This window comes from Strongylocentrotus purpuratus, unplaced genomic scaffold (genome assembly GCF_000002235.5).
Source record: "Strongylocentrotus purpuratus isolate Spur 01 unplaced genomic scaffold, Spur_5.0 spur5_scaffold_8, whole genome shotgun sequence".
NCBI classification, from domain to species: Eukaryota; Metazoa; Echinodermata; class Echinoidea; order Camarodonta; family Strongylocentrotidae; genus Strongylocentrotus; species Strongylocentrotus purpuratus.
In genome coordinates, this window is record NW_022145614.1 from 29,042,089 (window position 1) to 29,068,843 (window position 26,755).

Sequence of the window (26,755 nt, forward strand, 5' to 3'; positions counted from 1 at the left end):
TTATTTTAAAAGGCATAAAATGTTGATTCAAATCATTCATATTTTCTATTATCAAGGAGATTTCATGTTCTTGATGTGGAATTTGTCAAAAGTCCTAAATACTTGAATTTTTGATTTTGAATATATTTAATTTTAAGGCTACAAATGGCTCTCCATAATATATAAGTCCAACTTATAGTTAAGTTCGACTTGGGATCTTTGTGAAACACCCCCATGGTGTGATCTCAAAGGATACAGATAAAGCTGGTGGTAAGGATGGCCCCAATCGTTCCTCTTGGTATTGAATACGAGGCATCTTTCAAGTCTCCGGATCGGTTACTACCAGCCATAATACCTGATCAAAATGAGTGACATGATGGAATTAATACAGAGACAGAACTGTATAGCAATTTTAAAATCCATTGTTTCAGCAATATAGAAATACAATTGCCATAGGAACAAATATGCATCATAATTGTAAAATATATATTAAGAAAAAAACCTTTTACAATAAAGGACTTCATATCAATACATGCACACAAATTCTGTTCATACAATATGTGATACCATCAATATTGATATCATCATGTATCCAACTTAACTTTCTGCTGTAACTTTTGAAGCAACAAAATTGTGTCATGTGGTCATATCCTTCTCATCTTTAATGTAATAATTTTGCTACTTTGCTGGCTACAATTCTTCAAGAATTACCTTAAAAATCTATTTGTATACTTTTCACCCCAACCAAATATTTCTAGAGAAAAGAATTTGCCTGATAAATTCTCATTTTTAGTCAGTTCTACTTACCAGTAACTGAAGGGAAGAAGATGGCTAGGAGGATAGTGAAGGTAGTTGTGATGTCAGCAACAATCTGATCTGGTTTGCCTTCTTCCCCCGGTAAAACCTCACCAGCCTCACGATACAGGTTCCAGAAATTCACTGTGTCGTGGCAAAGAATCATGTGAAATATAAAGACATGGGATTAACATGATTTATAAAGGAGGCTGCATGGGACTTCCCAGCTATCCACTTCAAATATTTTATAAATAATGGTACCTCTAAAAGGGTACCTCTAATTCAAGTTGTTCTTTTTGATGTGATGAATCAATCTATTTGTCTAATCTAAAAAGAACAAGAAGGATAACAAGCTGAAATTATGAGGTGTTTATGGAAAATGACATCACCTTCTGTTTCTTCAATTTGCAAGTCTTCTAGCTTACTGATCTGACATATCATTGATCAAATGGGACACAAAACTAATCCTTTAACTGAATCATAATCCTGATGCGAAAAAGAACACATGCAATAGAGACTCTACCATCTCAAAGCTCTTACAACTAATTGCCCTGGACGAAATACATCAATATGACAACAGAATATTAATTCTTACCTCTGAAAGCATCTGATGTGAGTCCTGGTATGGCCTTTTCCCATCTCAGGTCATAGTCAGACTCTATGCTCTGACACTCTGAGCCATTGGCGTAGGAGGTGCACAGAGATGCACCCAGCGGTGATAGAATGCGAGTGTCGTTCTCATCAAGAATGTACCAACTGCAGTCGCTCTCCGTGCTGATGTCTCGCTGCAAGGCTATATTGCCATTGAGTGAACAGTACCTGATCAGTAACAAAGAGAGTCAATGGATAATCTTTTGAAACAAGTATGAGATATGTTGTGTATACGTCATGAGCCCAAGGGAGAGTTTCACAAAGACTAAGATCGACTTTAAGTTGGACTTAACTATGGCAGGCCGTTCATGCCACTGTTTGCTCTCACCACTTACTGGCATTGGTCTCTCAAGGGTTGTATAAATCGTGGTCACAAATCTTGAAGGAAAAAATATTTTCTGAAAAAATTATAAAGATCATAATGGTAAGAGCAAACATTGGCATGAACGGCCTGCCATAGTTAACTCTAACTTTAAGTCGATCTTAGTCTTTGTGAAACACTACCCAGAGCAGTTTAAGAGAAGTCACTACTATCATTACAACTACCTGGACCACAAGAAGCATCTGCAAATATAGATTTCCCATCTTTGTTTGCTTTTGTAAGATCAGCAACATGGTACGACCCCAATAGCCTTCATACTTGAGATCAAGAGGAGTGAAATATTCACTGCAGATACAGATGATGGTGAAGCATTTAAAGATTGCGTCATGAAACCTAATTGCTATATTAAAAGCCACTACTATCACCACAATCGCCTGGAACATCTTCATTTGCATTTGCAAGCTTACCAAAGAATTACACCACAACAAAAATTCTTACATGAGACTATGGGAGTGAAGAATCCAACGTAGATACAGATGATGGTGACGATGACACACCCTAAGAAGAGCAGGGCACATTTATTGACATACTTCACCCCGACGAAGACGAGGAGAGATAGAATGGCAAGGATGATGGTACCGTATACCCTCATGTTGTTGAGCAATGCGGTGCTTGCACCCCCACTGGCTGAGGATATATCACCAAACAATGACATCTGAGGTGCTATGTAGATCTGGGAGAGGTGGGACATATGAAGGCAATGCAACAGTGAATGATATTAGATAGCTTAGACAGGTACCGAGATGTGATTGGTCCAGAACTCATCACAAGATATCAATTGCGAGGATCGTAATCGTTATATTTTCTTGGCCGGTCACTTTTGATGGTTATATTCACTGTATGTCACCAATTACACAAATTACACCAATACCAAGGGTCAATTTTTGTTATCAATATTTTTTTTCTCTGATTTTTGTTTTCCCTTGAAATTATTTTGTACACATTTCTTTTCTCCCCAAAAATTGTTTTAAAAATTGTTTTAAAGATTAGTTTTTCTTGAATTATCTTGAAATATCCACTAGGGAAAATATAACTCTCTTCAGCGGTCCAAAGAATGTTACCCCCTGCCAGTCAATATCTGTATAATAGGTATTTGTAATTACTGCTACTCATACTCCTATAAGTATACAAGCATTTCCATACAGGATGACTCAAAGGTACAGGGATATTTGACGCACCAGCAACAGCCTATCGAAGTATGCAAACCTGAAATTCAGTGACTACTTTCATTCTTAATCCAAAATTTTTACAATATGATTTAGGACAGCTTTGGGCATATTGACATCTTTCATATAAATTTAAAGTTGATCTTACTCAGTCTGCATCAACAAACATGCAGGAAAACAACGAAAAGAAAAGCATTCTATTTTTGAAGCCTGACAAATCATTTTTTTCTTCTCTTTTCTTTTCATTAATGCATGTGCATTTTCTGAAATCACCTGGAAGTGATGATTTGAGTTCATGGTATAAATGTTTAGTTTGTTGAGATTCACAATAAAACAACTAAAATACTACACTCACAAAGAGAAATCAAATATTTTACAGAGCATCTCACAAATCGTCTACAGCCACATTAAAAACTTACCAGTAAAATTTCTATAGCTCCAAGGATGTACATGGATGATGCAAATGTTGTCCCTAGATAGAAAAGGACGCCTACTGCTCCACCGAACTCTGGCCCCAGGGCTCTAGAGATCATGAAGTAAGCTCCTCCAGCAGGCACTACTCCATTGGTTGCGATGGCACTCATAGAGATGGCTGTCAACATGGTCTGATGGGAAGAAAATGATGTATTACTACAAAATGTTCGGTTTAGTTTTAGTTTTTTAGTTTTAATTCCAATTCTGCTGAAGATTATCAACTGCATGATGATTAAGCTTTAGTACAAAACACTCATTAGTCATTACAGATGAAATTTCAAAAATGACTGAAATTCTTACCTTGATATGTCACAGTTATCTGCACAAAATATTTACTGAAACATTTATTCATAATATTCATAACATAAATACGAAAGAACAATTTTCTTCAATAAAATATGATCCCCCCCCCCCCCCAAAAAAAAGTATTGTGTGTGTGTGTGCCATTTTCAATGGCGAAATACCACTTCTGTCCTGTAAAGGATCCTACAAGCATCTCACATCCGCAATTTGGGATATTCATTGGTTTATCGAACACACCAGTCATGACAAAATCATGCATATTCAACCAATGATCCATTAACAAAATTCTTCCTGTAGGAACTGTATTAAATAGGCATTGATCCGTGTTTTTTTTAATACAATTTTTGTCAGTAAAATACAACTTTTGGGATTAAAGAATACAGTATTTGAACTCCAGAGGTTGACAGGTCTGGTTCTAAGGCTAAATATATCCATCCACTGATCCTAACCAACACATTCCAATTCAAACATTGTTGGTGAGTAACCATGACTGTCTTAATTGTCCAAATATGGAGTATCTCCAGAGGATAGAAATGCTGGCTTACCGTAAGACAGGAGACGAGCACTATGAAGAAGCACTCCAGACCACCGCCGTTGCCCACCTGCCAGGCTAGACGGATGAAGAGAATGACACCAAGGATGTTCTGAAGACATGGTAGGTACACGCCCATCAGGGTGCCCATCTTGGGTGCTTTCTATGGTTTGGGTAGAGTAAATGATGATTTAAAACGTGAAGAGTGGATATTGGTTTGGTTATATATTGATCACCGAGTATAAGTGAGTGAGGAAAATGTATGAAGTCAGCGCAAGTATGCTTCACTTTGTAGTCTGTAGTATACTGATTATTAATAAGACTGTATACATATATTATATGGTTACACTTCATTCTTAAACATATAATAAATTTGACACTAATGCCCCCCCCCCCTAATAAAAACACAACAACAAAAAAAAACCGGGGCAGAAAAAAAAATACCAGTAGGAAAAAAAACTCTTTAAATCTGTTTGTATACATGTAAGATATTTTTATGGGACCGGTCAACATTACAACATTCATGATTCCATTACCAACATCTTTATTAAAGGATTTCTGGCTAAATACATGGAAAGCAAATAATTCTTCTTCAGCTCAAATAGAGAATTCCTCTTTACAGCAAAAAAAAATCAACAAATGTATGAACTGCAGATACACTGGTATATTTATGGATTCAAAGCATTTCTGCCACTTATCAAGGACAATAAATCATTCCAATTTGTATTATAAGCTGGGCCTACAAACACACTTAATGTACACCTCAAACGCAATTAGGTGTCAACATTTTCCACTATACCAGAAATCAAACCATGGTAACACCAGCACGATAGTGAAAGGGAAAAGAAATGTCATTTTGTACAGTGACATAGCATGGGGGTTAAGGAGGTAGGGGTGCAACTCGCATTGCCAGTGGGATACTTTTTGAGCAGGTGAGCAGAATCGAGTACATGTTACAAAAAAGGGGGGTGGGGTCACGTCATCTTCTTCTCATATCTAATATTTTTCTTTTCTTTTATCTTTTCTTTTATCTTTTCCTCTATCTCTCTTTCTTCCTCCCTTTTAACCATAATGTGATTGCAAGGAATAGCAGGGAAGGGCTGTATCTGAGAGCTCCAATACCGATAACCCCTACATCCCCAACAAAATAGCTTACAATGTGTATACGGTATATATTAGAAAACTGTAATTGTATACATATATAACATTAACATACACCCTCCCACACAAACAAAACAGAAAATCAATCCTCTTCATTATGCAATAGAATATATGTAATGCAATTCCTATATCTCCAATTGTATTAGAAGGCCTACATGTCTGAGGCTTTTGAAAACACTCACAATAGACACTAACAAATCATGTATCATCTGCTGAAAGTGTATTACAAATATGAGAAGTTGGCAGTTGGTATAGTACATGTGGTACATTATTAAGAGTACATCATAGAAAACCACACAGCAAACTGAATTATAAAAAAGGGTGGGTAGTTTGGTCAAAATCAAGAAATTTGGTGTAGCATTTAGGTGCAGCTTGGGAAACCACACTCTTCAATCAATATACCTGTTCAGCACAATGCAGCCACTGTACAGATGAATGTAACGAGGCAATTGATTCAATAGACATTCATTGATTACATGCTGGTAAACTGACATATCATTTGTTGAAGCAAGAAGGCCATTAACTCATGTACTTAAACAGATTTAATAACTTTCTGGTTCCAAATAGACTATATTTGTTGCACGAAAGAGACCGATGACATAAGTATGTGGTATGTACTGAAATACATTATTGTACGTAAGTAAACAATGTCATGTAAATCTCCTGCTCACTACAGAAATATGCATGGGCTGAAGGCATAAACAACAATACAACACGATAAAATCATCATAATGGAAACAAAATTGCAGGTACTATAAACTAAATGTACCATACAATAGAAAATTGAGTAGCTCTCTCATTTTAATTAAAGATTAATAGACTACCCTCATAATTCCTTTAGCATATGGGGAGACCTTATTCAGATTGTATTTTGTTGATGTTGTTGTTTTTGTTTTTTGTTTGTTTGGGGGTTTGCTTCTTCTTCCTTTTTACCTAATAGATATCAAACATTAAAGGTGCTATGTCCCATTTGCAGGCCAAAAAAATGAAAAAGTTAAATTCCAACTGCATTTGAAAGATAATACTAATTTAGAACTTCCCTAAAAAAGGTGGGGCTTGAAAACGTCTTCAAGTGTGAAAAAACGACTATTAGTTGTCAAATCGACTTTAGGGCTATAGAGCCCAAAAGTAATAGTCTTGATTTTCAGACAATTGTACCGAATGGTCATACGTTTTATGCAGCGCAAAGATTCAATCAGTTTAATCTTGGCCATCACAAGAAGTGGGTTATTGATGTAGACAAATGCTCATGTACCCTTTACAACTCTTTTCATGCATGTTATTACCAAAGAAGAAAAAAGCCAGTCGGTCACTCAATAGTGTCCGACAGTGAAGTCTAGCAAGTAAACGGGTTTCCTTGCATAATTTGAATATAAGGACACTGCTAACGTTTAAATTTCACAGATAGGACATACATGACATATTCATAATTCCTGCAAAGTTCTACATCATTTGAGGTTGGCTGCAAAAGGGACATAGTACCTTTAAGATGCAATATATCATTCAAATTACAGATCTGGTATTACTCTACATACTGTACAACTGACTATGATTAATCACACAGAGTTTTAATATAAATGTCAGTGCCTTCTTCCAATATCAGCAGAGGGGAAATTAATGATGAAAAATTGGATCCTAGACATAGGCGAAGGGTACAGTACATCAAGATGATAGGATCATCATAAATGTGCTTAATGTACATCAGTAGTGGGCCCCTATCTATAAAGGCCACACATGGGGGAATGGTAAAAGTGAAGGGGTAAACACTAGACAGATGGCCTTTCTAAACAGGTTCTTCAACTTTTCTCAAGATATCGGTTATATGTAATGAGGTCTCATAGTCATGCATGCACATAATGTACAAGTAGGTGTGGCCATGAGACAGGTTTTACGGTGTCTCAAAACATAATACAGATACAATGATAAAGATAACACACATACATATACGAGATTGATCATTGGAGGAAGGAGAGGATGGATACATTTTCTTCTTTTTTAAATAATAATATTAATGAAAAGAAAAACAAAAGAGAAAGGGTTGCGAAAAAAAGATGGCAATTAACTACATATGTAGAAGAGGAGACAAAATCATGACATTAAAAATATTTAAAAAATCTTCCCCAAAACAGAAACTAGAAGATTGAGGACAAAGGTAGGAAATAAAGATACCAGTAGTAAAGATAGAACATGTATCGAATCAAAGTGACAAGAGATTAAACAAATATGAAAAGATAACTTCCAGGTAAACAAATAGGAAGTGTTGGAGGCTTCAAAGGAAAGAAAGAGAAAGAAGAAAAAAAGGTAAGATGGTATGATAAATTGAAGGAGGATAAGGAGAAGGAGAGTGATAAGAAGGAGATGAGGATGAAGAAGTCAATGGGTGCAGTGCCCTTTCTTACCTTCACAGCTGTCTTTCTCTTCTCATCGGGTTCCTCTGTGTGCTCTGGTAAAGTCTTGTAGTTGGCCAGGGAACTGATAAGGGATGATACTTTAGGTCTGTGCTCCATCTCATCCTATAGCATTTAATACAACCACATAAAAGATAGCATTACAACCAAATAAAAGAAAGCATTAAAAAGATAGCATTACAACGTAGCATTAAAACATAAAAAATAGCATTACAACCACATCAAAGCAAAGTGTAAAGTAATAATCTTATTCTAACAGCTTTCTGGCAAATACAGAAGGAATATTAGAATGATATTTTAAAGTTTTATTTGTAGTAATTAGTGTTCCAAATGTGATTTTTTTTTTAATTTTTTTTATTTACTAGTTTAAACGAAACATTTCATTCAAGCATTATATCTTTTTTGTTATTTCATCCTTTTTCTACCAATTTCTCTTTCCCCCTTTTCTTTCTTTGTTTCTTTGCAATGGCTCTTCTAAGCTTTCAAGAGTTAGACCACACCCCATTCAAATAATTTTACACTGTCATTAGAATTACATGTAATGTATCAAATGTAACAAATATCATCAAATATGCAAGTGTGCATGTAGAAAAGGAATAAAAGAAACCTATTTTATCTACATCTGGCATGACATGGAAGTATGTCTCATAGATCTCTACACATGAAGTACAGAGAGCAGCTTAATATCTTCATTGACCAAATTCAAAATATGATTATTTGGAATAGTTCTACAATATATCCAAATGGTATACATGTGACAATTACGAGGTCTACAATTCAGACACTTTTTCAGATACATGTATGTACATGTACCATACGCATGATTGACATCAAAACGTGTCATAGAACTTATTCCTAATGGTTAGAATAGAGTTCTAGATCTACATGAGACATTATCCAAGTTTTGTCCTTAATTGTTATTTCATTGTTTCTTACCTCATAGAGAGCCAAGTTCCTCTCATGTAACCCTGACTCCAAGATGGCCATGCCATCTGATTTGTCTCCTCCATCGCCTAGGTAACATTAACAATACAAACAATGGATTAATATCTTTAAAATCAACATCATTCTTCTCTGAATTGGTTAAATTGTGTCTTAAATCATGAACAGTATGTAAGACTATTGCAGGTTATGAATTTTCATTGAAATAAATAAGAATAATGTAGCTGATATTTACTGTGTATACTATGTGATTGCAGATTAATTTTTTTTTTTTTTTAAAGTTGGACATTGAAGTAGAATTGATGTAGAACTTCAATCTATGTTTACCACTTGGCTTTGCTTTGATGGACATTTATTATTATGATGCACCGGTACATCAATTAAGTTTCACCTTCCTGATAAACAGTTTAAAAGAAGCCCACAGGTAAAAAATAATTAATGTAATTTGTATATAATTACATGTAAATGCCTTCTAACGATATTTGACAGCTATTTTGACATTTTGACCTGCTATGTTGGAAGAATTCTGAGCATACTTTGTTTACGTATCTGCATTGACAAAGATAAGACAATCATCGTGTTTACACTTTGAATCAAAGTGTAAACCATCTGTACTCATTGTATTCTAATGTGTATTGTGTAACAGTCGATGACTAGTAAAATAATGCACGTGGAACATCTTTTGACAATGTAGTAGATACTTGTATGCATGTACTTGTATAATATGTGTGGACGTACAGATAATTTTAAAACAATACTAATGCAGGTATAAAATACAAAGACAACATATTCTGTACATACTTTACACAAAAATACAGGCACGTCAACAGGAGCATGTTTGAGAAAATATTTACGAAACAACATGTCAGATTTTTATAAAGTGCACAAAGTATATGTTTATCACCAACAGATAGTGATCAAGGATATTGATAAACACCGACAGAGACTACACTACATAGCAGCTGCAAATCGAGCCTTAAACTTGTAGAATTAGTCAGAGGGTTGCATAGGATTTGAGGGTATTAGAGAAGCTTGCATACAAGTAATACAAGTAATATGTGCACATAGCTCTATAGATGTTAATGTATGCTGCAGGTAGTGGGTGATATGCCACTTGATTTGAAGCATCCTCGAGGCAGGGAGATTCACACCACTACAAAGAAATGTCGGTCAATTATTCTTGCATTTCTAAAGTTTAGATATTATATACAAGTCTTACGAGAGATGCATTTTTAGGGTATAGAATTGCTGCATATTATTACTTGGTAAGGTTAATATTTATAATATATAAATCTGCATAAAGTTCTGGGTATTGAATACTATCCATGCTAACACTGGGACTATTGTCCTAATAGGGTAATGAAAAGGAAAAAAATCAATGATTATCGCACTCTGGTTTATTAATATTTAACCAAATATGAACAGAAGACACATAGCAACAGAACAATTTGCCATATTTCTTGAGGGCATATACACAGAAAGATGAAGAGAGAGGATGAACAAGAAAAGGAGAGTTGTGTTTGAGGCTTGAGTGACTAACAGATGTGGATAAATCTGTAAATGACATTACCACCTTGATGAAGTACTGACCACAACTAGGTTCACTGTACTCACTTATGGTGAATTAGTGACCAAATAGGATTTATTTGCATATCCATAATAATACATTTAACCATATTGATTTCATACAGCTAATTTGTACAAGTAATGCTCCTAAATATTTACAAATATATTGTAAAACATGTAAGAAGATACAAAAATAAACTGAGGTGCAAAAAAGAAGAAACATCTGACAAATAAACACCACACTAGTATTTAGAAAATACCACCAACATTGAAATGGCATCAACAGAAAATAAAATGGTTGAGTACAGAGAACAGACATAGTCACATACATGTACAGACAAAACAAAGTCATACAAAACATAATGTACATGAATAATGATATGTCTTGAAAATTTGAAATTATGTGATGGTTTATTAAAATACATGGACATGTAATACGTATGATGTGCATATTGGACAGAAGAAAGTGCAGGGTACACATACTGTAGGGCCTACATAATAAGGTGGTGTTAGCCTTCAACATTTATTTATTTATTTATTTAATTTTTCCTATCAGGTATTAAATATGAAATTCTAATTTTGAGTGGTTTTGATATTGAAGAAAAGTGTAACAGCACCCTTCCCCCCAAGAAAAAAAAACAACAAACAAACAAACAAACAAACAAACAAAACTTGAGATGTATAAAGGTATCACAGTCTGGTTTCAATATGAGACCCAAATGTGAAATGTATTGCAATGTAATGTGCAAAGTATGGAAGTGCAGTATGTACTCCACATACAAATATTGAATTCAGACGCTACATACAAGTTATCCTTTACAAGTAAATCTTTCATCTAATTGACCTTGAAAGAATAAAGTCAACATACCGGTAATAAAATAGAAAAACGAAATGAAAATAATAATACATGTAGAAATTAAAAAATACTACATATTATTTGTGCCAAGTGAAGAAAGATTAAAATGCAATAAAGTGAAATTACTGAAAATATGTGTGCTACTAAATGTGTAAACTACACATGTAAATCTATTAGGCAAATTATAAAAGTTGTGACATTCATAGATTCCTTCTGTGTACTGTACTGACAGTCGTAGTATGGAAATATCATTATGTTCTGACTGCAAGGCAAATTTACAAGTCCATGTCTTCGTGCACAATGCAAGCAGCTGTTTGACTAGGGGCAATGTCTTGAATTAACAGTGTTAAAACCATTATAAGTATTAAGTGATATTCAAGACTTGCCTGGAGAACAAATGTATTTCTGTTCAGTACTAGCAACTAAAAACACGGCATGAAGTCAAGATTATGTCAACACAGTACAAATGTAATGTGCATTGTACACATTCATGTACCTACTGTATTATATCTTGTGGTTGGAAGTTTTTTGCTTTTTTGTGTGTGCCTCTATTTGAGGGTCACACCCAAATCTATGTGTATTCAATCAAATTTAAATTAAAAATTAGGATAGCACTGCATTAAAATTTGAAGTGAAAAATAAAACTTCATTGTTCTGTTTTTCAAATTGCATGGTTTCATGTGTTTCATAGATTATGGTACATTTAATCTTCATGGTACTTATGAAAATAAAAAATAATATCTTCACACAGGGGGTAAAAGAAAGTATTGGAATTGGAATTGGTAAAAGAATAAATCAGTCTTACATACATTTTCTCTGATTGCAGATATTTTAGATTAAGATTCAATAAATCTTCATAAGAATGATTCCATCTCAAATAAACGAGCCAAGACTATTTAAAAGGCTTGCGGCTTTCTAACATTTCTTCAATCAATAGAAACTCATGGAATGTCGTCGAAGATAATAAAATGAATGAGGCCCATGCCATGAGTGAGAAAATCATTACTCGATCTCATGCCAAATATTACACAATGCAATTTCCCTGTGCAGTAGTTCCAGTACATATACATTTAATCTTGTCCTTTTTCTTTGTCAATATCTGTGCATTCAGAATCAGCTGTTAAAATCATAAGTCATTCAGAGATATAACATTGTAATCAAGTAAAACTTTAAAAAATCATAAGTGATCATTGCAGAGAAAATATGATATTGCTTTTAGCTTGTTTACATAAATTAAAACATGTCCCAATAGATGCAAAAATACATTTTCATAAATGATGATTTGTTTTCTTCCAATTAAGAACACATGCAAAAGATGCAGTCTAATTTTCCACAATAGAGATAGAATGAAATGCACCAGTTGACAGCATTGCTGCTATGTACATGTATGTACCATTAAGCATCCACACAATTTCAATTCCAAAATAAAATTACAACATATCACATAATCCATCTACTTGACAAGATTTCCACCGTAGGAAATAAATAATTACTCATACGAAAAAGTAAGGAGCAACTCAAATTATTTTAAGGCTAGCTGAAAAAAGATCAACAAAAAGAAGTAATGCAAAACACCATAAAGAGACAAATACTTAACACTAAATAAAGAAATAAAAAATAAAAAATAAAAATAAAAGGCAAAGAACATCTACAAAAATACATGTACATAGTCAAGAAGCTCTTTAAAATAAGGATTTGCACAGAATTACACGAAATTTAATGCTAGTTAAACTGAAGAAATCAGAGCCAAATAAAAGTACCTAGAGTCCTAGACAATAAAAGCCAAAATAATAGTTAAATAAAGATATTTAAAATAAGTGAATAAATATTTTAAAATCATATTAAATCATAATGTCCCATGTAAGCACAAACAGATATATTCATTTCAAAAGTGTTGTTTCTCCAGCGACCAGTAGAAATAGGTTAATACTCACCATGAAGCTTGAACCAATTAGCTATGCTATCCGCTACATGCTCTTTGTTGCAAAATAGATTAATGAAAGGTTTGTTAAAAATTTACTTCAGTAAAGAAAAAAGAGTGCACAGAATGGTGAGCAACTTAGCTCTGGTAAGCTCTCAAGGAGCTAGACTACTAAATTGAAAAAGAGCTCTGATAAAGAACGATGAATGTGAGTAAATCACTCTTATACACCTCCGAATCCTAAAAGAGCTTCCGCAAGCTAAAAAGTTTTTTCATACCGATTGATGCATATCACTTTACAATCTTATTACAAGAACATTGACTTTTTTATTACATAGTGTAGACCTTTAGGCATATAAGCAATTAGGTACACGTATCACTACGTACATGTACATGTAAAGAAAGGTACCTCTATCTGTATAAAAACCGAGCTTGTGTCTTGTGAGTAAACTGCAGATCCGTTCAATTAAAACAATGACAGGATAAAGTATGAAATAAGCTATCAATGTCTAGTACTAGTATGCTACCTGTGGCTGTGCATACCCTCTTTGTATTGATTTTCCAAAAGACCTGTTTACTAAATTGTTTGCATCATTTTTAACAACAGTTTCTCTTGACTGAAAATCTTGCTTAGTGGCTTGCCAGACATAGCAACACCAAATGTTGCACAATGCAAAGTGAATTCTATCCATAGAGAGCCATTGTGCATGGCAGGTTAATGAAATGGTTGGTAACCAAGGGTAACGGGAGAGAAACATTCATAAACAGCAATACATTAATTAGTATACAGGTCTTTTGGACGACATACATTGTACATATTGTACTGCCTACATATAGACGAGCAAAACAAAATTTTGACGGCTGAGGAAATTCATTCATATTTTGAATTAGCTCCCAAGGCTAATCCAATCAAGGTTTATCAAATACTCTCCGAGTCAATACAGGAACCTTCGGATTATGTGTGTAGATGAAAGGGTAGCCTCACTGAGAAAGTACATTTGTGTGTACAATGACATACTTGTACATGTAATAATTCTACATACCCCGGTATGTAGAATGATATGACCATGGGTACATGTGTATTGCAATGGAAGGAAATAGTACAGAGATGTCACCAGTAGCATTGCCAGTGGAAGTGAAGTTTTTGTTTTTACTCCCACATTCAATAAAACAGATAATTATAATACAGAGAACAAAGTTCTTCCTCTGATTGTGCATTAAGGGAGTCATTAGGGCCTCAATTATATTCTGTAGAGTGTACAAGTGCAAACAATTAAAGGAAAAATAGATTATTAAATTCTTAACAAATAACTCTTCTCTGGAGACAGTGGAGTCTGGACAATGAAGTGGAGAGTGGGGTCAAAGTTCATTGTATATTAGTCGTGCCTGATCAGAGTATAATGAGGAGGCCTTTGTAGTCAAGCCAATAATTCATAGAGTGGAAAATCTGAGATTTCTTCACGGCATGATAACTAAAAGTGTTTTTTCTTCTTTTTTTTTCTTCATAAAACTAATTGAAAGGAAAGAGGACTTTGAACTCTTGATCCATTACCCCATTTATGCATGTCAGATGAATTACAATGGCTTGGACTGGACACAGCAAACACTTTAAAAATCCTCAATTCTCACATTATATATGCATCAAGATAAATATACAAGCACTTTCTACAGATTAACCAGCAGTTTCTTTTAACATAGAAAATGCTGTGTGGCCCAAGTGAGCTCTTCTACACCACAGACACAGGCTAAATTGGCTTTCATCGAAAGGGTGCGGTGCGGTGCGGCGCGGTGTGGTGTGCTCAACGCACCCATTCGATAAAAGGCCCCCCGCTTTTCTCGAAAGGGTGCGTTGAGAGCGGAGCACCGTTTTAACACACCCTTTCGATAAAAGCGGGGGGTCTTTTCTCGAAAGGGTGCGTCGACTAGTCTTTCGCATCAGTCGTTTAAAATGAGGATCTGGGACAGAAGGTAATAGTTGCCAATTTAAGTATATCGAAAATGTATTAAATAAAATGGTATGGTCTTGATTACAGAGCATGGTCTCTTTCGTTATTACTATGTTGATGGGGGAGACAGAGAGAAGGAAAATGGGGAAAGGGAAAGGGAAGATAAAAGGAAAGAAAGAAGAATAAGAAGAAAAGAGGGAAACGGGGGGGGGGGGGGCGCGCAGGGCTCTTGCCTTCTTCTCACCCCCCTCCCCCGCCAAAAAATAAATAAGAGAGAGAGAGAGAAGGGAAAGGGAAAGAAAATATAAAAGGAAAGAAAGAAGAGGAAGAAGGAAAGAGGGAAACGGGGGAAAAGCGAAAGGCTCTTACCTCCCCCCCCCCCCCCGCCAATAAAATAAATAGGAGAGAGAGAGAGAGAGAGAGAGAAGGGAAAGGGAAAGAAAATATAAAAGGAAATAGAAAGAAGAAGAAGAAGGAAAGAGGGAAACGGAGGAAGGGCGAAAGGCTCTTACCTACCCCCCCCCCCCCCCGCCCCCTCCCGCCAAAAAAATAAATAAGAGAGAGAAGGGAGAGGGAAAGAAAATCTAAAAGGAAAGAAAGAAGAGGAAAAAGAATAAGAAGAAAAGAGGGAAACGGGGGCGAAGGGCTCTTGCCCTCCCCCCTCCCGCCAAAAAAATAAATAAGAGAGGGAAGGGAAAGGGAAGAAAGAAGAGGATTAAGAAGGAAAGAGGGAAACGGGGGAAGGACGAAGGGCTCTTGCCTCCCCCCTCCCCCCACCCCCGCCAAAAATAAATAAGAGAGAGAAGGGAAAGAGAAAGGGAAAGAAAATATAAAAGGAAAGAAAGAAGAGGAAGAAGGAAAGAGGGAAACGTGGGAAGGGCGAAAGGCTCTTACCACCCCCCCCCCCCGCCAAAAAAATAAATAAGAGAGAGAGAAGGGAAAGGGAAAGAAAGAAGAGGAATAAGAAGGAAAGAGGGAAACGGGGAAGGGCGAAGGGCTCTTGCCTTCCCCCTCCCCCCCCCCCCCCGCCAAAAATAAATAATAGAGAGAGAGAGAGAGAAGGGAAAGGGAAAGAAAATATAAAAGGAAAGAAAGAAGAGGAATAAGAAGGAAAGAGGGAAACGTTGGAAGGGCGAAGGGCTCTTACCCCCCCCCCCCCGCCAAAAAAATAAATAAGAGAGAGAGAGAGAAGGGAAAGGGAAAGAAAATATAAAAGAGAGAAAGAAGAGGAATAAGAAGGAAAGAGGGAAACATGGGGAGGGCGAAAGGCTCTTGCCTCCTCCCTCCCCACCGCCCGCCAAAAAATAAATAAGAGATAGAGAGAGAAGGGAAAGGGAAAGAGAAGATAAAAGGAAAGAAAGAAGAGGAAGAAGAATAAGAAGAAAAGAGGGAAACGGGGGCGAAGGGCTCTTGCCTCCCCCCGCCTTGCCAAAAAATAAATAAGAGAGAGAGAGAGAAGGAAAGGGAAAGAGAAGATAAAAGGAAAGAAAGAAGAGGAAGAAGAAGAAAAGAAGGAAACGGGGGCAAAGGGCTCTTGCCTCCTTTCTTTTCTTTTTTTCCTTTCTTTCCTATTCTCCCTCTTTTTCGTTTTTCTCTTTCTTTCTTTTCTTTTTCTTTTTTATCTTCTCTTTCCCTTTCCCTTTCCCTTCTCTCTCTCTCTGATTTATTTTTTGGCGGGAGGGGGGAGGCAAGAGTCCTCCGCCCTTCCCCCGTTTCCCTCTTTCCTTGTTCCTCTTCTTACTTTCGTTTTATATTTTCTTATTCCCTCTCCCTTCTCTCTCTCTCTCTCTCTTTCGTATTTATTTTTGGCGGGGGGGGGGGGGATGGCAAGAGCCCTTCGCCCCCGTGTCCCTCTTTTCTTCTTTCCTTTTTCCTCTTCTTTCTTTCCTTTTATCATCTCTTTCCCTTTCGCTTTCTAATCTCTCTCTCTCTGATTTATTTTTTGGCGGGGGGGGGGGGTGGGGGGAGGCAAGTGTCCTCCGCCCTTCCCCTGTTTCCCTCTTTCCTTCTTCTTCCTCTTCTTTCTTTCCTTTTATATTTTCTTTTTCCCTCTCCCTTCTCTCTCTCTCTCTCTCTCTCTTATTTATTTTTGGCGGGGGGGGGGGGGGAGGGCAAGAGCCTTTCGCCCCCGTTTCCCTCTTTTCTTCTTATTCTTTTTCCTCTTTTTTCCCCTCTCCCTTCTCTCTCTTATTTATTTTTTTTGGCGGGAGGGGGCGGGGGGGGGGGGTAGGTAAGAGCCTTTCGCCCTTCCTCCGTTTCCCTCTTTCCTTCTTCTTCTTCTTTCTTTCCTTTTATATTTTCTTTCCCTTTCCCTTTCCCTTCTCTCTCTCTCTCATTAATTTTTTGGCGGGGGGGGGGGGAGGGGGTGAGGAGGAGCCAAGAGCCCTTCGCCCCCCCCCCCCCCCCGTTTCCCTCTTTTCTTCTTCTTCTTCTTTCTTTCCTTTTATCTTCCCTTTCCCTTTCCCCTTTTTCCTTCTCTCTGTCTCCCCATCAACATAGTAATAACGAAAGAGAACACTCTGTAATCAAGACCATTCCATTTTATTTATTACATTTTCGATATACTTAAATTGGCAACTATTACCTTCTGTCCTAGATCCTCATTTTAAACGACTGATGCGAAAGACTAGTCGACGCACCCTTTCGAGAAAAGACCCCCCGCTTTTATCGAAAGGGTGTGTTAAAACGGTACTCCGCTCTCAACGCACCCTTTCGAGAAAAGCGGGGGGCCTTTTATCGAATGGGTGCGTTGAGCACACCACACCGCGCCGCGCCGCACCGCACCCTTTCGATGAAAGCCGGCTAAATTTAGGAACTCTGCCACCCATGACACTGAAAAGCCCAAAATGTACACCTTTCATTTGTTCATATATTTGCTAACTGGTTGGATGTTTGCAAATCAGTTTCATTATTTAAAGGCAGTGAGACTTGAACCTTGCTCAACAATAAACATTAACACGCCAATGAAAACATTAACGCACCAAAGGCAATACATACATGTACATGTACATGTACTTGGCGCATCTCTCCTTATATTGTCTGTTGAGAGCCAGAAGGGCGTTAACTCTGTGAAACAATATAAGGAGCTTACGCCCTTCTGCCTCTTTTGAATTTGATTTTCATTTGAAACCGATTAGCATGCATGTACTTGTACATGGCTTTGTAAGCTACCCAGTACAGAAATTGTTAACCCTAAATCATTGGCCTTGGCATACATGTGCATGTAACTATAACAAATTTAAAAGGTTTTGTCCATGTGTTCTTCCTTCTATGGACCACAAAATACTGGTAGTAAATCAACAGTCAGTAGACACTCAAATACATGTTATATAAAGTATTGCCTATACTAGTGAGCATATCCTGCATTGAAACAAATTTAGCCTTGTAAAAACCCACTACCGGTAATTGAACACAAATATATGGGTTATTATAAATGGATCACATGACAATAGGAAGATGATCATCACAAACTTTTGTGTGATGATTGTGATGGTCACTTGATCTAATAACAGTAACGGGGAAATTGGAGTGATTTCCTTGAATAAAATACTGGATCCATGCTGTGTAGTATGGACATGTCTGATAAAATTTATTAAAAATACAGCCGTGCTTTGACCATAGAATGTCACTTTGTCAGGCTTAGATGAATGTAGTGCTAGGAGGGAGAACAAATAATTGATTTTTCTCAATAAAATAAAAAATTTCCTAAATATATCAACAATTATTTTGTCACATTTCAGGAATTTTGCAATAGTTATGATAGTTCAAATTCAACATCAAGTTGAGCCTCATAAAATGTTGCTCTTTCTTCTCTATGTATCACTAGCCTACGCATTGGCACTATTTTTTGGCAATTTTGTTATACCCCATACCGGTTCTCATGTATGTGCATCAAGGCCAAGTACACAGTACGTGGGGAGTCTCTTAGATGTAGGTGCATGTATATTCCTATCTTCTCTGGTTAGAGCACTCCTTCGGTAGCTCATTCTGATTACATGCCCAACAAAAGTGACAAATGAGCCAAGGTGAGAGGGGATGCTCGAGGCCTCAATGAGGTACAAGGCGGGAGTCATGAAGAAGAAAAAAATATTCCGGTGTGCCTACGTTTCTTTATCAAGTTACCTGTTACATTATACACCCATGACCCATGAATGCATGGTGTACAGTGTAGCAGGAGCAGCAGTATCGATCTCATTGCCATTTTTCATTGGCGATGCACTTGCTCTCTGGGCCACTTGCCAGTTTGTTCATAAGAGCAGTTTACATGTACATTCTTGATGGTGAGTAAAGGATGTTCATGTTACAAAACAATGTCTGGTACAGTATATAGTACATGTAGTACATCATAGTCACAGTCACAGTCACAGCACATACATGTATAATGTTATAATGTATCTATGATGAATAACTACATGTACATGTTCATTCCCTGTGAAGCCATAAAAGACATACCGCCATAAAAGACATACAGCCATACACATAGATAATATACGATTCAATGTTTACCAATGATCACTACGTCTATCCAGCTACCTAGAATGTTTATACATGGCACCATCACCATCAACATTTCCGTGGCAACATATTTACTTTTGTCTACAATATATGTGTGATGAACAACTTGATGTCTAGCGATGGGACATATTTACTAAACTAGTGTGATACACATACCACCATCACCATTACCATGACAATCTGTCTAAGCCTAGTGGCTAGTTCCAATATGCTTCTATATGTACACCAACAAATACAAATTAAATGCTCACTTTCATTATCAAACTACCGGTAGTAACTTCTGTTCATTGCAAAACAAATATCAAAAGCAATTTCCTTTTGAACTTTCTTAAATATCCGTTCAGGTCTTTTTCATGTCAATAACACTTAATATTTTATCAAGCAGGCTTGTGAGTTTTTGATTCATGATGCCAACAAGGAATTGTATTTGAAACTGCAACAATATTCATGCAAACTGAGAATACCCCAAAAAGTTTTTAACAAAAATAATAATAATAAAACATAACCAGTGTTTCTGACTTCTCAGCAAGCAGAAGCTCATCAGACTAGAAACAAAACTGAAACAAAGTTTGAAGGAAGTAGCAAAATACCCTTTTTTTTTGTTACTTTCATCCTAAATTGCACTACGTTACAGTAATTAACATACCATTGTACATGTTAGACTAATTGCCTATCATACTGCAGACCATGCATGGGCATAATTAGTCATTTCTTTCTGTTAGTATTTCATTTCCACAGGATGCCAAAATGCAAGTTTTCTAGGACAAGGCATTACTATTAATTTGGGGTCACCTCTGACTGTCAGCTTGGATTGGAGTTTTCTAAACATATCACCGGGAGAAGGTGGACTTCTCGACACTGCAAACAAACAGGCAAAACTTGTTAAAACAAACACCTCAAGAGGCCGAAATTCACAAAGAATGTTTAGTTTAACCCATGGTTTAAACCTTGGTTTGACTATGAACCTCCACCTTCGACTGAAATAACTCAAATAAGTATGATATACATCACAGTTATAACTGTTTTGTAACACACATGTTGGGCATCAGAGCCATTGATCAGGAGAGTTTGGCCAACCCGGTTCGAGTTGGGCACAAAACAAAATAATACATGCCATGTTGTGGATTGTGACCGAGCGAAAACCAAGCGAGTTGTCCAAACTCTGTGTTTATACATGTATGGCTCTGTTGGGCATGTGGACATGCCTGTACTACACTTGAAGTTGTGGTGGTTTAAACCATGGGTAAACCGCTTTCATGAATTTGGGATAAAATCTCAGAATTGCATAACATTAGTATTTTTTTCAACTACATGTATGCAAAACAATGAAATTTCTACAATATATAATGCAAAAACCACTAAATGGCATGCTCATTGCAAGATAAATCTGTCTGTGATCGTCATGTTCAAATGCACAAAAAAAGATATTATTATTAGCATTCAGCAGTTATTTAGTATCAGGTAAGAACATTTGTATGTTATCATTCTTGTGTTTGGGGGTGAGAAGCACATTGACCACACAATGCAAGACACTGCAACTTCTACTATCAAAAGCAAGACAACAAATTATTTTTGTTTTTCTTCAAAACCCAACTATACAGGGGAGATACATGTACCGTAGTTGTTATGAAAGGCCAATTTTTATGATCAATTCTAATTCTTTTCTTTTTTGGTAGACTTTGTTGACAAACTACACAATAGTCAGAAAGCAGATGGTGTTACTAATGTAGGACAGGGTAGAATATTGACTCCCTACTTTGTCCCTAGCATCAAATATCAACAATCTGCATTCTGGTTATTGAAATACAATAAAATTGTAACAGTTAAATGTTATTTATTCATCATAAGGGAAGCTACAAATTTAATACATTACTACAATGACCCCTTGATGATGGGAATGGCACATGTTTGAAACAACATTAGGCGATATATGAGGGACTATCCCTTTAAATCTGACATTCCTGCCAACTATTAAGTAACACCCACATATTCAAATATTCATGGCCAGGCTTCATTCAGCAGCTGTCCTCAAACTCTTTGCATAAAAAGACTCTTCATGCAACCATGCACAGACAATATGTCATCAAAGTTTCTACATGACAATGATGACATTATCAATAAGAACATAAATATACAAACAAAAAAAGTTTCTAGATGACAACTCCATCGTGTTAACAAAATCTGTTACAGTAGTTCTTTCTCACTACATTGTGAATTCATTCATGTCGATAAAACCTATCCCTTGTAATGTAATTTATATTTTCACTCCTGATTTTTAACACAACATACTGTATTCTTATTGATTTTTTCACCCTTAATTTTTCATTAATGCAAGCTTAAGTTTAATTGTAGCTCCAATCGTTAATATCTGTTCGTGAGAATTGCATTCATAACCATGTGTCAGTGTGGTTTAGTAATATCTCAATCCTAACCAGAAATTTAATCAATAGAATTTGAATTTGCATGCACATGAAACTACATGCAAAATTTGCATAACTATGACCAAACAGCCTTTAGCTCAATTAAATAAGCAAAAAAACGTCTACAATCATGTAAAAACTGTACATGTACAGGAAGACTAATACTTTCACTTTACAAAAAAACAACCTGTTTTAATAAGAGCATATAGCTCTTAAATAAGAGGTAGACAAGATGAAAAATCCTGTTTATTTAGTATACATTCACCCACTGATAGAGCATTGATGAGCCAAACATTTGAGATCACCTCTGCCCCCCCCCCCCCCCCCCGAATGTTTTCCTCTTCTGAAATGTGCACTATGAGATAAAAATCTAATTTGGGTTAAAATGCGAAATGCTCCGTCCCAGGAAGTTTCTTACATGAGGAAAACAAATATTCAGACGGCAAAAAGCAGCTCACAGGAAGCAAACGTCTTGCTTATTTTGTGGGAAAATCCACTTAAAGCGGTACTCAAGAACTGTCACCTATCAACCCCACTCAGCTATTCTGGAAACTTCTCTCATTTACATTCAGGGGTTCTGACTTTTTGAAGTTCACATGCTGTACAACATCATGAAGATATAAAGTTTGACATGTTTGTAACCTCACATGTAAAGTCTGTAAGTGTTTGCTAACTCCAAACTCCTTTATTTTTCTCCCATTACAAAACTTAATTGAGAACCATAAATACGTACATGTAGGCTGCAGGTTATCAGAAATAAAGAGAATGTATGTAATTGTATATAATATTATTGGTGCCACTATGGAAAAGCAAAGTTGAGTCATCAAGACCTTTGGAAAAATCTATTACTCTGTCTAAGGACAATGGGATAACACATGTTGTTTCCACAACATTCCAGCTCACTGGTTTTGTACACTGCACTGTATGAAATGTATAATGGCATTCTTTTTTTTCTTTTCTTTTTTGGAATGCCATTGAGCAAGAGCTGTATTATAAAATTATAATTCACACATTGATGCACAATGCAAATTAGGCTTGTAAGAATAGTTACACTATATCAGTTGTAGTCAATATCTAAATAATAACCCTTCAGTATACAAGTAGACATAAACATTTTCACACAAAACTTAAATTTGAAGGCAATAGAAAGTGTTGTTTGAAATTTTAAAATATTGTACGTAATTGCCACCCCGAAATACATCCATCATCTCCTTTATTTTCTAGTCTGATTCCTTCAAATTTGTGCCTGTTACTTAAAAAATGTGCATGTTATTGAATGTTAAATTGAACCATACAATACATTTTGCAACAATTCCACACCCACTATCCCAGGTAACATTCTAATCAACTTAATGCTTTAACAGGAGAACCCTTTCTATGCATGTTGATCAACTGAATGTATCAATGGTTCCTTTTGATTTGTCTACAAACTACTTTCACTAGATGGTAAGAATTAATATTCACATGATACACAAAATGATTACATATTGTACATTACAAATGATTGCTTCTCATGAATCTAGATGACAAAACATGTTCATGTATTAGACTAGTACAGGTACATTTACTGTAATTACACACTTCAATGACTTTCTGTCATAAATACTTAAAGTTAATTGGTTGAAACAATTAAAAGGCAGATGAGTACATAAGAAGCCACAGCCAGATGCTCTGTGAGTATGTTTTCAATGGCATGCAGTTACTGGAATTGAAAAGAGCCAAGATGCACACACTTGAAGCACATTCAAATGAATGCAGATTGGTGTTGAAAAATAAAATAACTTACGGTGAACACTGCCAAAATTACCACTTGATCCATCAACTAATCGTGCTGAAATTGAAGCATTAATCAATGGTATCATGTATACATGTTTGATGTACATGTATGGATGGCATGGTGTATTAGTAAAAAACTAATGAATAAAAATAAATGTTTTGGACAATTTGATCTCAATGTAGTAACAAAAAGAAAAAGATTAATCAAACGATGTGGATGTAGAGAGCAGTAGGAAGTTGGAAAGGGTATATAATACTCGTAGAAACTATTTGGTCGCATAATATCCTCTATAGCTTTGAAGTTACTTTGAAGCGTATCCAACATAATATTTTAACTGCATGCCCTTTTCAGTAGTAACACTGTACATTGTGTACACTGTACAAGGATAATTTTTTTTAAAGGTATTTTGTGCAATTAGGCTTCCAATATTTATACTGAATATAAATACAATATAGTCCCAGATTATTGGAGTCAAAGTCAAAAAACTGAGTCAAAAGTATTGGTGGCTTTTGAAGGGAAAAAGGAGACTATTATTTCATCTACTATAGACCTACATGTACTGTATTGTCCTTATGCAACCAAAATGAAGATGGATTCAATTCATTCATGACATATGGTAGGAATATATATTTAAAGAAAGAAAATTAATTTTAGCTACATGAAGGTTCTGTAATACACTAGTCTGAAATGAATGAAAGAAATAAAATACGCAAAATACACTTTTTATGAAAAATAAAAGTAAAATTAAATCAATGCTATGAGCAAAACAATAAATTTGAAGGCATTCAAGAACTGTCATGCATTTGTCAAGAAGCTATGCTTTATATCTGATTCAAGTCTGTATAAGAACAAAATACATGTACCTACCATAATCCTTTATCAACATTGAAGAAACTTTATGTGAATTGTATTTAAAAACATATTTATACTGAAAACATCACTGAGAAGAAAAGAAGGAATGCATTCTAAAGAACTTGGTAATTTCAATGATTAAAAAAATGAAAGAAAGATGGTTACAGAGCTCTTATCAGCACTTGAACAAAGACATTTTTTTAAATTTCCCTTTGGTTCATAAATTGCTATAATACAAGAGCATGCAGTAGTCAGCAGTACACATGGAGAACAAATTTGCTAAATAAAAATGAGAGAAAAATATAGTATGTTCACTTAAAAGTTTAAATAGCAGTTTCAAATGCACAGAACCCTGTTGTTTATACCAATCAATCAAGATCAAGTTGCTACATAGAAACCTACACAACAAATACATCCATTTCCTCAATATTTTGTTTGATTAACATACAGGTACCAAGATTTTTTTTCTTCAATTAGCATGAGATTTGATTCTCATGAAAACCATAGTAGAGGACGGTGGGAACATATGAACAAATTCAAAGAATATATTTTGTTAAACTTCTCACATACATTATCAATATCAAAATTTAGAGTTCTATGTTATTTTCATTCCAGAATTGACCACACAGAAATGGATGAAATTCATTTTGTTGTTTCCAAAATAATTCATTAACTGTAAAGATAGAAATCTACAATGCTGATGTGCTTTTTTTTAGAATCACAAGCAAATTTTTTGTTCTTTCAAAGTTTCAGTTTCACTCCCAATATCATCCCATATAATCATCACCGGTCCACTCATTTAATTATCTCATCAAAAAAAAGTCTTGGTTGGACTCCACTAGCCACTCTCACTCGGCCAAACAAGAACACTCACTCACTCTCATTTTCTCTCATTCATTGTCTAGGTTTTGATACACATGGCTATCTTCAAATTTTGTGAGCCTTAAACCATATTTCATTAAATCAGAATCATAAATTGTATTGCTAATAAGTAACATTTTTGTAAAGAAAAAGAGTCATGGCGTTCACGGATGGCTTCTTTGAAGCCGCCCCACCACGCCTACGTTCGCATTGCGGGGTTTTGACCGTAAGTCAGGCACGGCTCGGGGTGCATTGGCAATGCACGTATGCTGGATGGACGTCCTACTGCGCGCTGTATTACAACTATACAAGCCAGTCGAGAGAGAGAAAATAGAGAATACTTACTGTATTTCGTGGTTGATTTCCCATCGGAATCTACGATTTGGATCTTAGGAATTGTATGAACATCATCATTGGCGTCGGGGTCTGCATTTCCATCAGTTTTTGTCACTGTGAATCTGACAGAAGACATGATGAAAGCTTTTCGCACCTTCGCGACGCAAAAATAATCAGTGAATGATTATCGTTTAGAGCAATGCAATCGCGATCACTTTGACCTGACACAAATGGCCCATCGAAAGTCCCATAGAAGCAGAAGGAAAAAAAAAAGGGGGGGGGGGGTTCCACTACATCAACAGTAGGCGGAGGGATTTAACACATTTTTTTAAACGGCTATAACCAAATCAGTGGATAAGCTGCCTTTGGAAGGTACAAGGTGCACGTGCAATGGACATGGATGTGCCATATTGCCCCCACCCCCCCCCCCATATCAACTGTTTTTTTTTGGTGTTTTTCTTTCTCTTTTAATGGTCTTCAGAACTATCAGATTGATATTTATGGTTTCATGCTATTTGGTAAATCATGATAATGTTAAAAGAAGTATAAGAGAAGATAAGAATGAAAAGGAAGCTATGAGCTCATGATTGGAATGCTTTCACAAATTAAATGAATAAGAAAGGGGAGTAATATTCAGTTGAAGAGGGTGAACAAAAATAGTTGTACTTATCATACAGCTAGGGGTGGATCCAGGATTTTCCAAAAGGGGGCCCGGAGAGGCGTGAAATGTACAAAATTGATAATCCTCCTTTACGGAGTGAGGTCTGGGCCCTACTTAAGGGCTCCTGAAACTTTTGAACCTTAAGATGCTTTATGGTACATTCTGAGGCATTTATCCATAAACTGAACAATAAATGTTCATTCATGAATGTATTTCTTAGCTTTTTTCCTGCAATTTTTTTTCGGAAAGAA

General features: G+C 36.0%; 1 protein-coding gene across 1 annotated transcript in view; it reads right to left on the reverse strand.

The window, feature by feature from the left end:
- The window catches only part of LOC578361 (solute carrier family 12 member 4), a 46,755-nt gene extending 20,718 nt beyond the window's left edge, over nt 1-26,037 (reverse strand). The window contains exons 1-10 of the mRNA XM_030976146.1: nt 25,853-26,037; nt 23,804-23,848; nt 8,788-8,864; nt 7,843-7,956; nt 4,296-4,445; nt 3,393-3,578; nt 2,215-2,480; nt 1,370-1,593; nt 787-918; nt 236-334 (exon numbers count right to left, since the gene is read on the reverse strand). Of these exons, the coding sequence (XP_030832006.1) occupies nt 236-334; nt 787-918; nt 1,370-1,593; nt 2,215-2,480; nt 3,393-3,578; nt 4,296-4,445; nt 7,843-7,956; nt 8,788-8,864; nt 23,804-23,848; nt 25,853-25,979 (1,420 nt within the window). The 5' untranslated portion in view covers nt 25,980-26,037. The remainder of the gene's footprint in view (nt 1-235; nt 335-786; nt 919-1,369; nt 1,594-2,214; nt 2,481-3,392; nt 3,579-4,295; nt 4,446-7,842; nt 7,957-8,787; nt 8,865-23,803; nt 23,849-25,852) is intronic.
- Between the last annotated feature and the right edge of the window lie 718 nt (nt 26,038-26,755).